This window comes from Coptis chinensis, chromosome 9, assembly GCF_015680905.1.
Source record: "Coptis chinensis isolate HL-2020 chromosome 9, ASM1568090v1, whole genome shotgun sequence".
NCBI classification, from domain to species: domain Eukaryota; kingdom Viridiplantae; phylum Streptophyta; class Magnoliopsida; order Ranunculales; family Ranunculaceae; genus Coptis; species Coptis chinensis.
Window position 1 is genome coordinate 6,700,440 of NC_141464.1, and position 17,988 is coordinate 6,718,427.

At 36.8% G+C, this 17,988-nt stretch overlaps 3 protein-coding genes, 1 non-coding gene and 1 pseudogene across 4 annotated transcripts; all 5 read right to left on the minus strand.

Moving 5' to 3' along the window:
- Positions 1–1,419: 1,419 nt before the first annotated feature.
- LOC147474595 (ubiquitin-like protein ATG12) lies at positions 1,420–4,455 on the minus strand. Its single transcript, XM_086583588.1, has 6 exons — positions 4,284–4,455; positions 4,158–4,216; positions 4,004–4,072; positions 3,854–3,916; positions 3,497–3,601; positions 1,420–1,751 (listed from the first exon to the last, which is right to left on the minus strand). The coding sequence occupies exons 1-5, from the start codon at positions 4,315–4,317 to the stop codon at positions 3,542–3,544; spliced, it is 285 nt and encodes a 94-aa protein (XP_086439714.1). The 5' UTR covers positions 4,318–4,455; the 3' UTR covers positions 1,420–1,751; positions 3,497–3,541.
- Positions 4,456–4,572: 117 nt separating this feature from the next.
- LOC147474596 (histone-lysine N-methyltransferase ASHH3-like) lies at positions 4,573–7,954 on the minus strand. Its single transcript, XM_086583587.1, is given in 4 exon segments — positions 4,573–4,992; positions 6,484–6,949; positions 6,952–7,741; positions 7,809–7,954. Coding segments are annotated over 3 exon segments (1,188 nt in total). The 5' UTR covers positions 7,612–7,741; positions 7,809–7,954; the 3' UTR covers positions 4,573–4,930.
- A 1,038-nt stretch (positions 7,955–8,992) lies between these two features.
- On the minus strand, positions 8,993–10,467 carry LOC147474597 (transcription factor MYB1-like). The gene is given in 4 exon segments (XM_086582527.1): positions 8,993–9,389; positions 9,392–9,780; positions 9,974–10,103; positions 10,196–10,467. Coding segments are annotated over 4 exon segments (921 nt in total). The 5' UTR covers positions 10,329–10,467; the 3' UTR covers positions 8,993–9,120.
- Positions 10,468–14,368: 3,901 nt separating this feature from the next.
- On the minus strand, positions 14,369–14,710 carry LOC147474598 (secreted RxLR effector protein 161 pseudogene; annotated as a pseudogene).
- Positions 14,711–17,594: 2,884 nt separating this feature from the next.
- On the minus strand, positions 17,595–17,698 carry LOC147474599 (small nucleolar RNA R71). Its single transcript, XR_015209969.1, has one exon. It is a non-coding gene; the product is annotated as a small nucleolar RNA R71 (small nucleolar RNA).
- Positions 17,699–17,988: the final 290 nt, after the last annotated feature.

Below are 17,988 nucleotides of genomic sequence, written 5' to 3' on the forward strand. Positions count from 1 at the left end.
ATGTTTAACATAGCAGGTGCCAACTAGTTTAGTTGGTAAAAACTAGTTTAGTTGGTAAAGTCTGGAACCACCATCAGCACTCGAGTTACTGATTTCATTTAAAATTAAAACAAACTTATCATAAAAATAAAGAACAATTAGATCCACATCATTCGAAAGTTAGACGAAAGAAAGAACAATTAAATTATCTTTAGTTGAACATCCCCATCAACGTTTCAGCACGAGCATTAGTTAAATTATCTAATTGTTTGATGGTTCACTCGGGAAAGATCAATTAGTTCACTTCATCCTATGATGAAGTCACACGTTTCACTTTGGACTTTGGGTTAGTTAGTGTTATTCCTTCTAGATGAACCAATTAAGATTTCCCCCACTAGATGGGAAATTAGAATCTTTCCTCCAAATACATACAAAAAAACACAGTCGACTTTTGTGTGTAATAGTGTAATGGGAGAGATCCTAATTTTTCTATCTGGTGGGTAGAGGGATCTGATTGGTTCATGGGTAATACTAGTTAACCCTTCCACTTTTTTGTCCTGCTCTTCCTGACCAGAAACTTGTGTTCACATACTGACGAAGTGACGCGGACTAAATTATTCTTTGTTCACCAAACTTGTCCACAAAAATCCTCTCAGATCAATAAGAAACATACCTCACATATTGGTCGTCTGTCTGTGTGTACTGTGTATGCATATTTTTTTCTTTCTTTCTTTTCTACAAATTATTACTGAAAGAATCACTATTTTTCATATTTTTTCTTTCTTTCCTAAATATTATTACTGAAAGATTCACTATTTTTCGGAGAACAATTAACCACTGAAACCATGGCATTCATTATATTACGTATTCTGAAAAAGATTTCCATCAGCAAAATAAAATGATCTTTTCACATCGTCATATTCGGGTAATATACATTCAGACCTATGTTTTGCTGTAAGAGATGAAAATTGATTTACATTCAGACCTATGTTTTGCTGTAAGAGATGAAAGTTGATTTACCTTGATGGATTTTGAGAGTTTGTGGCATCCAAACTGTAAAGTTACTCTACCTTAAAGGTCAAAAACTTTCCAAGGAAAACCCAAGAGATCACACTTCATCACAGTGCTTTCACAGTGCCCATCTTCCGAGTCCAGGACTCAATCTAACAAGCATTCCTGGTTAATTCTCCTAATAATCCAATCCCAGCGCAACTTTTGCAATCACATAAACAAGGTGGACCCCAAACTAACTTTACAATTTGAAACTAGCCGGTACAACATGCCAACAACCGACCAGTCCAAAGTGGTCAGCGTGTTTGAGTTGTACTTCAGTGGAGATGTACCACTGTAGTAGCCCTTGTGGCCGATTGTTGATTTGTTGGGTGCTTACACATATTTCCAGTAACCCACCAGACCTAAAACTTACCGAGAAAAATAAAATCACAAACCCCGCTCCTTTTAAAAAGTGATATCATCAAAACATTACACGATAAAGATTATGAAGTTTCTTCAGTACTTAACGACATTGCACATGAACCAATCCTTGTCAGAAAATGATAAACATAATGGTATATCCAATTTTCAGACAATGAATCAACATATAATAATTATTCTTCAATGAATTGAGTATTCTCATGTGCTAGTCTACTTTAATCTATTTTCATTGTATTCTCATGCGCTAGTCATACATACACAGAAGGACTAACGCAGTAATAAATTTCACTTCAAGTTTCCCAGACATTCTGCTTCATAGAGATCCAATGTACATCATTCTGGTAGCAAAAAGAGCATCAATGATCAGTCTTTTGCAAGATAAAGAAGTAAACTCCAATGGGAAATAAAACAGAAAAGTTATAACCAACTACGATGTATATAATTATATTCAAAGAAAAGAATGGAGAAAACCATATGGAGAACCATATTTACTCAAAAATAAACATTCATTGGGAAATGTTAGAATAAAAAACAAAAAAAGCAAACCCACAAAAGAGTTGCACTACGCAACTCTCGGTATGTAATGCCCAGTACTGCCAGTAGTACCCATCTACAGAAAAACATTGTACAGATATTTGGGTCATATAATATGGACCCCCACAATCGGAGTTTAAATAGGAAACAAATCCATAATTAACGGGCCCGGTAATTGAACTAAGTACCAACTATTAAGGAAATAAAATCTATTCTGAATTTAAGACTTCACATAAGAACGCGAGAGTCCTTTCCTTCTCAATATCAATGAACTTTTATAACCATCATAGTCGTTTGAAACAAAGGAGATAAAGATGAATAACATATTAGAATATCAATATCAGTGCATCAGAGTTGTTTGGAACTTTGCAAGGTAAATTGACATGCTATAACTCATTGGTCATTACATGCTTGGAGTAACAGTTTGATACTTTGATGTCTGGCATATAGTCCAAGCTAAGAAGGTGAAGTTAGGACATTGTCTAGCTGCAACTACTCTTTTCACGTACGTGTAGTGGAAGTTCATGCACACTCCAATATAATGCACTAAAATATTTTTGTTAAGACTCCAATTGGTTTCTAAAATTTTATTAAGAACTTTTTCCATGACACCCAACAAAAAGTTGGTTTAGTCGAAAACACGGGGAATCGGGGATACATAATGCATAATACATTAATAAAATTATAAAAAATGGGACTTCGGCATGCAACTATATGCTTTAATTTTCTGTCAAAAGAATCATGACAAAGTCACGGACAACTTCTAGTCATACATGCAAGATGCAACTTTTGAAAGGGGTTGCTCCCAAGGATACCTCCAATACTGTATGAAAACTCCACCCAGACCAGTCTAGGGTTTTAAAAACTATTGGAAAGATCTAGCATTTGAGCTCAAATCAATTTTCTATTCTAGATACCCGAAAACCAGTAATGCTCAATTTTCTCTATTGCTTTGGAGACCCATCAAAATCAATCTATATTCTAGGCTATCCGAAAACCACTAATGCTAAATTTTCTACATTGCTTTGGAGAGTGGAGACCCATCAGGTAGGCATTTCTGGTGTTTTTACTAGGCAGGCCTTTAGTATATAAGCTTTCAACTGATTGAGCTAAAATTCAAGTCATACAAGGACGGTCTACTATTGGCCACAAGCATCCACTAAAACAAGCCTCTAATACCCCGTGTTTCTATCTAAACATTTCAGCAGGTAAAATGGGTTAGTAATGGTATTCTTCGATGTTTTAATTTATTTAACAGTTTCTTTTTGAGAAAATCCCTTTTTTGGAGACCCCCCTTTCTTTTTCCTCATCTTTAATTTATAACATAGAACTATAAGGCATCAGCACTCTGTTATATCCTTGTAATAAACCCTCCACCAATCATACCGTTCTAAGTGTTCTTGACCTCTCGACAGGACTAGTAAGAAACTAAGGACTAGTAACATGCCAATGCAAATTCATTGCAACTATTTCATGACAATAGTAATTAACTAATAGAGAGAAAACCTAGTTAATCACAACAGTTGTAAAGTAACAAATTAATACTTACCGGGTATATCGTAAGAAAGATACTGTACAGCTACCGAAATGGAAATCAACCCCACGCCATTGAGCAAGCGTAGTTCACCACCAGCTTCCCATCAATCCCAAAATTCTGTAGGTGTAAAATAGAAGATGCTATAAGAATCTGGGTATATCCCAGTCACCAATTCATGCAGAATAACCGCAAAAGAAGTCCTTAAATTGACAGTCAATGTAAAAATGAGATTGTATCCTAATTAATAGAGGGAGTTGATCCTCCGTTGTCTAAATTGTTTGCATCTATATAATAGGAAACTTAAAGGATAAATTATCAATAAAGAAACATCACAAGTATTTATACGAAATGCGAAAAACAAAAACTTACATTGTATAAATCGATAACTAATTCATCAGGGTTTGGTGAAAAGGCACTGTTTACGTACACAAACTGTAAATAAAACCATAACAAAGTTAAATAAATAATCATCGTACCTACACTGAATAAGTATGAAAAAACGTAACAGAAAATAAATACCAATGTGTCTCTGTGAAGTTGTCTTCGCAGAAAATCAATTACTTTGGCAAATTTGTCAGTTCCAGATATCTGGAAAGTAAAAGTAGAATTAAATCCTCCTAATTCCACGTGTCACAAATTGAAATCATATAAGGAAGAATACATATATTAATACCTTAAACTTGGCTTGTTTAAGTATTGGAGCATCTCCAGTTGCCCTTAGATGAACAACCACTACAATAAAACAAAAACAAGTTTATTTATAGTTGAGATCGCAAAAGAGATGACTTTTTATTATTACCTTTACGGGAAGAACTCGGAGAATCGGTAGCCATTTTTTTATCAGAAGAAACCAAAGTTTTAGCGACGACTTCAATTTGGTTTCAAAGGTTTTGCGTGCTGGCATAAAAGTTGGTCGAGTCGGGTCGGGTTTGGAATGTACGAGAGATCCGGATTGTGTCAAAGTTGGTGCAGTTGCAGTGTTGTACTAATTGTGTCGAACAAATCAGTGGACCACGCCTATCTAATAAACATTGTCAGAGAGTTCATAACTTCATATAACAAGCCCTAGTGCTTCAGTAACACAAACATTCTAAGAATCGAAAAACCAATTAAAAATTTATTATGCTGGAAGAGTTTACATGAATAATTGAATGAGAGACTTTCCCCCCTTCACGACACATTTTTTGTATATTTTTTTTTTATCTTCGTCCATTCAAGTAGCTTTTCTTCATCTATTCAGCTGTAATAGATTGCTTCTCTGCAGCTACTATCACAACCTTGCGTCCTCCTCTCTTGCTTGATCATATCACCAATCCTGACCCCAAGAAGGACTTCCTTGCTCGGCCAACAAGCCCCACAACAGGCGCTGATGCTCAAAGACTTAAATTCATTAAGCTCACGGTAAAGCCAAATGCTCTTTGAAGATCATCTTTGTACTTTACCAACTTACCTTTCCAGCAATACTGATACTTTCTGACTGCTCTCACAACATATTGTGCTGCTTTTATCTGCAATTACCCAAGACCTTGATATTAATGTTTCTCAAAAAGTCGATAAAGAACTTTCAGTAGGAGTCTTTTGTGACATGTTCATTGATAAACAGAGAGATGCATATTGCTACCAAATATTGTCTTCCTAAATTCTTAATTCAGTAAGGAAATTACTTAATTTCACGTTCCGAGACGCCCTAATTATAACTAAACTTCAACCTAGAGATTAGATGCCAGCAAGTATGCTATGCTTACAAAAATTACATATGGTGACACCAAACTGCATCAAATAGGAGAACCTTCATGAGACAAACTGACTATATGCTTTGATAGCATAAGAGGCTCAATTAAAAGGTTTATATCTCAACAGAGAAAGATCATGCAGGCAGGCAAAAATTCATAAGGAGAAAACCATTCACGTGGCCAAACCAACGCAAGTCAACTTGAGTAGGATAAGCCAGGTAAGTGTGTAGCTCACTCCAGTATGCATATGTTGCATGCCTTCATTTATACACATCTTAAATTACCCAACAAGTAGTATGTGCAAACTTCCATCTTGCATCATAAATGATAACTTATTATATTTCAATAGAAAAAGGGGAAACAATTTGCACAAAAGGTTACAAGAGACAGGAGACAGGGTTCTGAGCTTACGAGAAAATAAAAATAAAAACAAAAAGAGAAACTAGGTAGCAAGGATAAAATTTAGGAAAACCAGTTGAAGCATAAGGAAAAACATATATACTCGGAGACAAATCCACGGGTTGCAGTATGGAGTGTGCTTCCCCAACTATTTGTTGGTTGAATTCCCAAATGAATTCGCCATTCGGACTCCCCGCCTTATTCCCCACCTAATGTAGGTGGACACCAGTTTCAATTTCGATCCATAATGTGGACCACCCTCATATACATTAGGTTCAAGATTGTGGAGGAGGTCATACACAGGGACGGCCCTAAAGCATAGAATTCCCCTCCCCCCCACAAAGTTTCCATTAAAAAAAATATACTATGTATATACTCATATATACTTGGTTTCTTTATCAGGGCTAGTTTCTTTAACTTCACAGCACCCCCACCCCCTCCCACTCATAAAATTCTTGTTCCGCCCCTGGTCATAGAAGTATGTGATTGAGCTTCTGCTTATCTGACTTTTAAGGAGGTGATGTCTAGTGATTTTCTATGTGGTTGGAACACTCATGTAACATGAGGCGTTCACGTTTGAGTGGTCTAGTAGCTCCTTGCTAATTGAGATCCATATATTGTACATTCTAACTTGATGTGAACTATAATTGGGATGAAATTGATTGACAAAAGAACAAGAGGGGATTAGAACCTGTCTGAAGTTTTTTAAAAGAGGTGCATATATTGCACATTCCACTCGTAATCAACATCAAAGAAAAGACCTTCATGTTACATATGACAGAGTTTTAATGTGAAAGAAAATTATGTCAGAAATAGAAGTAATGAAAAAGAAAACTAATAATAATAATGAATAAGAAAGGTGCTCACCCTCAAATAAGGTTCTGGCCGAACTTGGTCCTTGAGGTACCCATTCCCAATTTTCTTTTGACATGTCAAGAACTTCAGAACCCCCATCTTCATACATAATTGTGTGCGTCCTAGAAAATTCGTCAAACCGTGTTATGACCCCCAGATACCTCTTACCCGAAGTGCGCATTAGTAGTATGACTTTACCAATACAATTACGGGCACACGCTTTACTCTCATGAAGACCATGTTTTGATCTTCCTGTGTGCAGACCTTTATTTGGGTAATAGATATGCCCAGGTAGAATTGCTCTCAGTTTAGGAGAAGATGCGGCCATTTCACAGACAACGAGTTTTAATGCAGCTGGTGAAGACAATTTAGGCTTGCTTGGTTTTGCCCCCAGCTTCTGTCTGCAGCCTGATGCACCACAGTGACAATCCTGATCAGCACCAAATTGAACAAACTGATAGTCATATGTCAGATGCTTGCGCCTTTCCTTATGTCATGAGTAGCAAATATGCCAATTCTGGTTTCACCATCAATTCTCCACTTTTGCATCTCGGTATTAGGCCAACAACTATGATTAATGTATCTCGACTTATTTCCCTTGTATGTGGCATCAATCACCATATCTCGATTAATTTCACATAAGTAAAAATTAGTCTCCCCACGGCGTTTCATTTCCCAAAGCCTTTCCTCACAAGTTTTGTCATCAATAACTTCTCCAACATACTCTATAACAAATTCTCCCCTATTTATATCTTCTTCAGTTACTAATCCCGAGCCACACTTCTCCGTCTTTACCAACTTCATCTTCTTCATAGGCCTTTGATGAAACGGTTTGTTGAGACAGCCACTCCCGCATCCACAATTCGGTGAACAGCTGGACAGCAGCATCCCACACTGGCAGTCTCTACCACAAACAACAGATTCCGTTGATGGGCTGCAAGAACAGAATATTCCGTCATCCTCATCACGTTTTCTAATCCTTTTAGTAAGATAAACGTTGCGCCTTATGAAAGCATAAGGCATTGGATTCTGTTTCTTCAACCAATCAGGAAGCTGAAACTCCACAGTACTTCCAATTTCAGGACTCCCAACTTCTTTCACCAATTCTTCGAATATGTGCTCAATTTTTTTGTGCTCCATATTGTTATTTGAAAAAGTAATTGCATAAAACAACTTTTATTATGCGTTATATAGTTTTGAGCCAACTTACCCGGAAGATCCAAAGGTTGAAAGGTGAAAGTAGTCTGGAACCCAAATTGCCCCGAGCACACTGTAGAAATAACCCAACTCATTATAAGGATATATATATATATATATATAAAATATCAATTTCTCACCTCATTGTATCTAGCTAAGCCCTTCAAACTTTTGTTGTTTAATATATTATTATAAACAGCTTTACATATCAAAGTTTTCTCTAAAATCCTAAATCTCAAGTTTCTGTTAGCATGAATAGATCTAGAAGTGAGCTAGAAACAAACAAAAAAAATAGTGAGAGCTCCTGAAATATTACCTGTAACGGTTAGCAAACAAACACCTGGACCGATTGAATGTTTTTTTTAAGTGAGGGATAACTTAGGGTTTCTGCCTTTAATATTAGAGCGGACTCGTTGTGTCCAATTTGAATCTTGCGGGCTTTCTTGCTTTCGGTGGCTTTTCTCATTATAGGCCCATTTGTTAGCCCGCTAGAAAAAAGCCCAATGCGTTCGGTGGCTTATGGATCACATCTATCTTTTGCCAAACTAGCTCAACTAAAATTTTCTTACAAACCGAATGCCATGGTCCCCTCCATGTGTTTTCAAATTTTCTTACTAGAAAAGGCTGAACACAAAATACGAGTGTCAATAGCATCCTTTCTAAGAAAGCAAGTGACTCCAATATTGAAAGTCACAGTAGAAATTTCCTTTACTAACTTCAATGCTATGGAACCCATGTTACCAAACCATGTAACTATATTTGTATTGCTGTCGTTCTCAAAACTATTGCGTTTGATCGAGTTGATGTCCATGCAGGAAGATCTAATAAGGTACCTATAAAGTAGATTGCGAGAGGACCATAGGCAGCTAGCTTTTGGTATGATTTGTTCTTATGGTTCACCTGATGGTACCAAGAAGTTTTTTTAAACAAAGAATTGGTTGATTGCATCACCCACCCCCTACAAAGTACATAACATACACATTCCATAGTACCAAAAATTACAGCTGTTTGTTTGGCACGAGGACATGCCCTGGGACATTCTGAACAGTCTTCATAATATTGAAGGCATACAAGGAAATTCTCACCACCGTACCTTCAATAGCTTTTATGAAGTAAGTTTTCACTCAAAGTTTCAGGTGCTGTCCTTGTGCAGTATTTCTCATTAAAATAATTCTCGAGGGTGGTGCTCAACTGCTCATACGTAGTGAAAATATCTACAAAAAGGAGTACAGATTCTTGGTTCCAAAACCTTGATGGCTTGATTTATGAATACCGACCAGTTTTTACATCAATAGCGCAAAATTAAAGAGGCCGGACCTAATTAAATCGAAGTAATCTGGAAATAAGATTAACAGCTTTCAAAGCTCGTCAAAGAAACTAGAGAAGAAATTACCATCTCATCTTAACGATTCTTATAAGAAAATTCATGCACATTTTCATTGTTTCCACAAACTATTCGCCGAGCCAACCCTCTTCCGAATCAAGAAAACAAGTAATTGATCGAAGATCAGGAGAAGTTTCATTGTGTTGAATACATTCACTTTCTCTCCAATCATCCACCAACATTCCACCATGAAACAACGTAGTCTGATCTGAAGATAGTGACAAGTCATTGCTACTGCTGTTGTTGTTATCATCAAATTGCCTTGCCTCTTTATCAAAATAACACAACTGCTGAGAGAAGTCAGAACCTAGAAGATCAGATAGGCCATAATCCCCATATTGAGGTCCATCATAAAACTTGACCTATACTCTTCTTCATCTGAGCTGCATGGCAGCAATCCCTTATAGGATTTTAGTTCCACTTGTTGCTTCAGCTCTGTGCCTTGGTTCATGCTAAGATCACTAGAAACTTTTGCTATATGTGGGTTGAGGAACACCTTGGTGCACCTGTATGCCTTTGTCCGTACCACTTGTACTGCTTGAACCTGCGATGTTACTGCCTCATTTGTAGAATGGCCCATGTATTTCTTCTTCCTAGGTTGGTCTGAATTCTTCTGTGAAGAAGTCGGTGTTGAGGAACCTTCAACTCTTTTTGATAAATTGGTATTCCAATAGTTCTTTATTTCATTGTCGGTTCTCCCTGGAAGCCTTCCAGCTATCAAAGACCATCTAAGAAAAAGTGCACTTGGTTAATTAGTTACTGCTCATTGAAATATATAAAACATTTTATTTTGTTAAGCAGGCAAGCAAACTTTGAAAAATTTCTTCTATATAATTTAGCTGATCGAACTGTGCTTCAGTATAGGAACAATAGTCTATACAGAATATATTAATTAGCTTTCATAGAGACGATGGGGAAGACCTGTTTCCCAAGAGTCTGTGAAGCTTGACAATGAGTTCTTCTTCATCATGAGTAATGTTCCCCCTCTTAATATCAGGTCTTAGATAATTCAACCAACGAAGTCTACAACTCTTGCCACATCTCTTGAGACCTGCATGGAGATTATACAAAACAGTGGCTTATAAATATAAGCTTAAAGGACCTGCTCAAATGAACATTTTTGTTACTAACAAACTATCTCACCTGCTTTCTTGGGAAGTTCTCTCCATCTCCCTTGACCATGGATTCTGATGTACTCACTAAGAGCTTGGTCTTCATGAGCAGTCCAAGCTCCTCTCTTCATGCCCTCCTTAGAGCAACAAGGGCTTCTACCCATCTAAAAAGTACGAAGACAAAATGAACACCAACTCTTTCTCTCACTAATTTGAAGTGGGTTATTCTTATAGTTAGAATTCAGAAGCATATATCTTATCATATTAAGACTACGAGCTTTATTTTAAAAGGCTCCTCTCTCACTAATGACACCTTATTTATGCATTAAACTAGTTTAAGCTCTCTTTTATTTTGAACTAAGCTAAATAGCTTTAAGAGGTCCAAAATGCTGGTGGTTTTTGAGATACAAGTCCCACAAGTCTGATAGATACTTGAGCCAATTAAGGAAAGCTGATTTTATTAATAGATTGTGAATGGTGGTTAGTTGGGCCAGTGGGAGAACTGGAGAACCAAGCCTTTATTATTTAATTACTTACAGGGTTTAAGGAAATAAATAAAATTAAGAATAAAAATGACTCTTTCTTTAACAAAAATAATTTTGTGAGTACTTGAAATTGAAATGAAACTGCGTGATGAGGATTAGGGTCCTCAATTTGACAACAATAATGTTGGAAATGAAAAGTTGACTTCTAAGGTGAGTTCCCTAATACAATTGATTTCATAGAAAAAGAATTGCATCTTTCTGGAGCCATCAGGTGTTGTGAACTTGTTGTTTAACTGATATTATATACGTGCATTCTCATTGTGTTTTTGTATTCTCACTGAAATATTTTGCAGGAGGCACACGTTTTTTTTCCCTTTTCCAGATTTTATGAATACATGTTAGATTAAAGGAAAATAATGGAAGTGTTGAAATAATGAAAGATCCTATTAGAAACTATGTATACAACCAGTTGAGTTAATAAAGTTGTTACTATGTCATGAAGCTATTCTAGAAGTATAAATCTTCTTTTGATAAAGTAGCAGTAGTTATTGTCTGTTCATTTTGGTTTATGCGTTTGTATTGCAAAATCAAATTTACTTCAACATTAGGTAATTTTCAAGTATGTTCATTGTAGTTCTCCTGTTGCAGTAATGGGCACTACTTGATATTATTGAACATCATAGGCAAACAGAGTTTATCTGTCTAATTCACTTATCAACCAAAAAAAAAGAATGTTCCATTAATTTCTAATCAACAGACACAATAGCGCATCTTGAAAACAGAGTTACAGAGGAAACAGAGTATGTAACCCTCAAAAGAGTTGCCCCAGTATCTGTGTATCCTGTCTCAAAATGCCAATTCGCACACGTTTTCAGCAACCAAATATTAAAATGTCAATCTAAAGGCGATGATTCTGAAGCTATAGATATTCTGAAATAAAAGATCAAAAGTTATAACAGGCAAAAATCTAGAGTCACTAACCGAAACCATTTTATTTCTGTAATGCCTGACAGTGCTACCAGCCACGAGTGGCATCACTGCAACATATTAAATGGCTTTCCCCTCAGCATCCCTCTTCGCGAAATCAAAATGAAAATTCCATATGTTATCGTAAAGACTAACACTGGAACTTCAAATTGACTTGTATATTACCATGGTATAATAAAGACTCAAACAACCCTTTCCACATCTAAACCATCATCGAAGTTTTGAAAAAGGAAAGCCTAGGTTAGAGGCTAAGGCCCCTATTTTAGTGTTTGTCACTCAAACAATTTGTCATTTGCAGCCTTTCTTACCTACTAATCAATTGACAAATGGTCCTAAGCATCAATCACCTTGATTAATGAATTTTTTCTCCTTCTTTAGCTTTGAACCTTTTTCATGAACTAGAAACCTAGAATGGTAGCTTTTCTTTCATTTTCGATTTTCCCCTTTTTAAGTGGTTGTTGAAGGTTCAAATCCTTATAGAAGCGAGTATTTGCGTATGGCAGACGATAGTTAGGTATTTTCCCTTCTGAGAAGTTGCAAGTTCAAGTCCTCTCCACATTGTGGTCATGCCTACATACAGAGTTCTATGTGTCTTTAGAAATTAGAACTTGAAAGATGCTGCTGTAAATCATGTATTGCTGATAAAAAAGTACAAGTATATCCATTTTATATGTTCTCAAGTAGACATTCTTCGTTTTACATGTTATAAATTCTAAAATTCACTTCAGCAAGTGTTTTAAAAGGATTGGATTTCATTACAGGTGTTTATGGGAACTTTAGTAAGAACGAGCCATCAGCCATGTCTAAATGGATAGGCAGTACGTCGGAATGACTGGGAATTAACTAACAATGATCAGGATGACCGATTTGACTGAAATATCATTTTGGAAAATAGTGCACAGAAGAACATTAGAACAATCAGTTACATATATATGATGCAAATTCTGATTAATCACTGACATTCCAGCATGGTTTTATCAGTCCACATCAAGCCTGAAACGCGAAACGCTTTGCTTTCTCTCTCCCTTGCTAACAATGGTTGAACAAAAAATGGTAGGTAGTGATAGATTTTTTGACTTTTTTATACATATATGATGATATATGGTATCCTCTGAAGCTAAATTTATGTACAAAGTGAGCAAAAATAAATGTCAAATGAGAATCTATTTGGTGGCGGTTGTTGTTGAATGCTATGGGGCCTGTAAACGAAACCATGGACCTTGTACTTGTTTTATTTTAAGGGTTAACTAGTATTACCCCCACTAGATGAGCCAATTAGGATTCCCCCCGACACCCACTATATGGGGAAATTAGGGTCTTCTCCCCTTCACCCCACAAGTAGGGGTGGCAATGGGTCGTGTTGGGTAGGGTTCATGTCGTGTCATATTCCTGACCCAATTACTAATCGTGTTGAGTTTGTCAAACCCAAATCCAACCCGTCTATATAACGGGTTACTCAACGGATGACCCACTAAACCAGCGGGTCAATTTCAGATAAGTTTCGGATTGGATTCACAAACAATTTGTATGCAAAATATTTAGTATTTCACGATTTTATTTATCAAAAAATTATATATAAAAAAATATGCATTAATTCTCAAAAACCATCCATAATTTAATTATATATTAATGAAAACTGAATAATTAAACATATCTTTATCGAATGAATTAATATGACAGCTAATCTTTATCCTTTTAGTCGTTTATTTTCAAGTAGTTGGGAGACCCTAATTTCCCCATATAGTAAGGGGGAAATCCTAATTGGCTCATCTAGTGTGGGGTGGGGGTGGGGGTAATATTAGTTAACCCTATATAAAAACTAAGTAAGGTTTTTATAACAATCCCCCACATGTATGAAATTATAAAATAATATATGCTGGAGTTCATTAGAAGTTATGAATGGGCTGAAGGTGTCATAAGACTTGAACCTTCGCTTAATGTTAGTCTATCGGGTTTATTTGTTGACCAGTGAACTAAGTCTTGAACTGTCCAACTTTTGTGTAAACCGAGTCAACAGTTAACTCACATAACTTTCAAAAATCATCATAGAGTTCCTCGGTTGTGCTCGTAACGGCCATGAGCTTCCCAGGTTTCATAAGTGCTACTAGGGACTAGCCTATCCAGTTCCCATAGGAAGCGGCTCCACTTCCTCACTTATATAGGTGCTTTTATCAGGAGTGTACTGTATCACTACCACCCCACTGGATCCCAGCTATAGAAAACATTAAGAGTTAAAACTCATCCTTAAGAAGATACAGAAGGTACTACTACATCATAGGGATGGGTACAGAGTTTTCACTCTAGGTTGTAGTACCCCCACAAATCACTCAAATAACTTATTTTCCCATTGAACCTTGTTTATGGGATCTCCATTCACTAAGGTTGGGTGACAGTTATCGGTGATTTTAACAAATAGGTTTCCATCTTTAATAGACTTTAACCCCATCCCCCTCGATGTACTAAAGACAAGCTCTCTAGCCAGGCCTTTAGTTAGCGGATTAGCTATGTTATCTTTTGACCTAAAGTCAATAGCTATGATCCCATCTCATAACATCTATCGTACAGTGTTATGTCTACGACATATATGTCGAGACTTTCCATTATAGGAATTATTTTGGGCCCTCATAATAGCTGCTTGCCTATCACAGTGAATAGAAACAGGTGAAACAGGCTTAGGCCAAATAGGGATATCCAATAAGAAGTTCCTGAGCCACTCTACCTCCTTACAAGCTTTAGATAGCTTTATCTAAAGCTATAAACTCAGATTCCATAGTGGAACGAGCAATGCAGGTTTGCTTGGTAGATTTCCAAGACACTGCACCTCCTGCTAAAGTAAATACATACCCACTCGTGGACTTTGATTCCATAGAATCAGCAATCCAGTTAGCATCACTATACCCCTCTAGTACAGCTGGATATCTGCCATAATGAACACCAAAATCTGAAGTATATTTCTGATACCTCAAAACTCTAATAAGAGCTTCCCAATGCTCAGAGCTGGGATTAATTGTGTATATGCTTAGTCTGTTTACCGCGTAAGCAATATCTGGTCTAGTACAGTTCATAAGATACATGAGACTACCTATTACTCTAGAATATTCTAAAGGAGATACACTAGGTCCAGTATTCTAGCTTTCTCAAGTGTTTACTATAATCATATGGTGTTTTGGCAGGTATATAGTCAACTTGACTAAACTTTCTAAGCACATTATCCACATAATGAGATTAGGTCAAAGTAATACCATCTGACCTATTAATGATTTTTATACCAAGAATAACATCGGCAATACCCAAATCTTTCATGTCAAAGTGCTTTTCCAAGAAAAGCTTAGTCTTATTGACTACTTCTAAGTTGGTGATAAGAGCCCAAAACTGTAGTTTTAACCCCTTAGCAGTCATACTTTTATACCAATTATGTGAGTAATAAGTAAGAGTTAATACTGATTATGTGTTTTTATGTATTTCAGGCTTCAAAGTCAATTATGTGCAGGAATGTGCCACTTTGATGAGATAAAGGAGCAATGGTTGGTTACTAAGGAGTTCGGTGATTAAAGGCCAAGATTCAAGAAGACGAAGCCTTTGTAAAGCCTGGTCAAAAGATGAAAAGTCAAAGTCCACGCAGGCAGAAACAGTGTACAAAGATAGCAGAACTTCCGAAGACCATATCTTTGGACTCAGACCTTGGAATTGGGCCTACCTTATGTCAAAACGACCGGCTCGGAAAGAGCTTTCCAATGGACCAAGCCTTGACCCAATCAGAGGAGTAGAAGTGGACGAAAAGTCTGCTGAAGCCAACTGCAGCTGAAGAGGCCTTTTTGGACTGAAAGAATTGGGTTTTGGGCTGATTCTCGGCCCAAAACATGGCTCCAAGCCCATGCACGATTTTTGGATCTGGATGTATAAAAAACAAAAGCTTAGCTCTTTGTTAATGGTAGCTAGTTAGACCTAAATTAAGATATAGAATTCTAGATCTAGTTTTATTAATTAATTAAGTTTTAGTTCCATTTCAATTCCTGTTTTAGATTAAATTCTTGAATCATTGTTCTTGATTGATTAGATAAATAAAATAGTTAGTTTGTCAATTTCGAATTTGGTTATTTCCATTCTATATCTAATTTCAATTCTTGTTCTTATTTCATTCCAGCCATTAAATTAGATTCATTATTGTTAGATTAAGTAAAATTCGAATCTTGATATTATGTTTAGTTATAATAATATGGGAAATGATGTTTTGATGACTCAAGGCTAAAACCTCCATTAGAGTGGTTGATGAAGCCTTGATGAAAACTTAGGGGTTAGTATAGAATTGGTTGTAGAATCTATTCCACTCTAGAAGGTCGTGTTTCGCCATGAGAATGGGTGGACGACCTCACATGCTAGTTAGTATCCGGTAGGAATGCCATGAACACTAGGGATTAGAACTCGAAGTTCTTGCCGTGAAAACGTAAGAATCGAGATACGACAATCTATACTAGGTTATTAAGTTGGAATCGAGGTGGATTCAATTCCCCTATATTTCTTTATCTAGATTCAAACAATGCGTATTTCCGTAGCTTTAAGTAGATTAACTTTAGTTTATATTTTATCTTGTTATTTATTATATCTTGTTATTTAAATTAAGCGTCTTGTTAGCATAACATTTAAGTAAAGCTCTCATTAGACTTAAGACTGATTTCTTAGACTTAGAAAACAATCCATGCTAGGGAACTAGGAGTGGAGCGAACTTCCTACTCCACTTAGTGCAATTAAATCGAGTAGAAGCTTTGATAAACATAAGAGATAATTGAGACTTCGTAAAATAAAGTTTTAGTTTACTTACGGATTGAATTGTCGTTCATTTCGTAGGTAAACTATTCATTTTTTCAGTTATCAAATGGCGCCGCTGCCATCTTAGTTGCACTTTAGCATTGTTTTCATAGTAGAAGTAGTCATTTTAAGTCCCATTAAACCCACCCACCCTTGGTTGTTTCATCTTGTGGTTGCCCATTTAAGCTTTGACAAATTCGAGAAAATACGGGGCGCCAGCCGAGGAGAAGCGCGACCCAGCTAAGTTCTTGGAATTTCATCTACCAGCGCCAGCGCCAGCCAACCAAAAGCGACCAGCTCAAACAACTCGAATTAATTTATTTACACGACCAGCCCCATGTGGGCGCGACCAGCGCTAAAACACTGTAATTTGAAAATTACTTTCGAGGCGACCAGCATATATCTGGCCTTGACCGGCGCCTCTATGTTAAATTTTTTCGTTCGGCGGTTTTGATTCAAACTTTGATCTTTCATATTTTTCAGTGTTCTAACCTCTTCTATACACTGAACAAGCGTAAACAAGGCGCTATTCATAAAGCGAAACAAGGGCGCTATCGGGTATTCCTTTCTTCCATACCTCGCATTTTCGGTTAGAGGTTTTCTACTAGTATATCGAATTGTTTGGAGTGTTGCATGTTTAGTTAAGCTCAACTTAGTCTTGCATGAGATTAAAGGTGCAGGTCGAACAAAAACAACAAAGCGTAATTACCGGCAACAAACAAGTCTATCTAGTATACCACACACACCTCTAGCTACTATTTCACACACCACACGACATAATGGGGAAGAAAGAGACTCCTCTCTCCGACTTTTACAAAGCCTTGGCGATAGCCCTAAATCTTGCATCGTTCTAGCGGACCCGGTGGGGGATTTTGAATCCCCAAACATATTTAATTTGTTACCCCCATGTTTTTTCATGGGTTAGACCATGAAAAACCTTATCGGCTACATCGTAGGATTGAACAAGTCCTTACAACATTCCATCATCCTATGGTAGGTCGCGGAACAAATTAAAGCCGAGGGTATTCCCTTTCACATTAGCCCGATAAAGCGCGTCTTGGTTAACTGCCCAAAGCCTAATTACGTGGACTCGTGGGCTAAACTTGTTCGTTTGTTTATGGAACATTTTACCCACCCCTAAAGGCGGATGAGATGCTTTCCAAGATTCATTTTTTTTCCGAGAATCCTCATGAATCATTTTACGAGGCATGGAATCGTTTCACCGATCTCCTTATAGAGTGTCCACATCATAACTTAGCGAAAGACCGTTAGTTAAATTGCCTTTTTTCAAAGGTCTTCTACACCACCATAAAGAAGTCCTTGACATAATGAATGGGGGTAGTTTCCTAAGTAAAGGAGCCTCGGAGGCTTACAAATTTTTAGAAGACCAAACTAAAGCGGAATAATAATTGGGGGTAGTGATGATATCCCCGCTCGGCTAGTTCTTCTTCAATGATCAAGGCGCCGTATGTTTGAGAAAAAACCGATCGAAACTTAAAATTTAATCGAATCTCTAACTAAAAAGTAGAGGCTATTTACGCTCAAC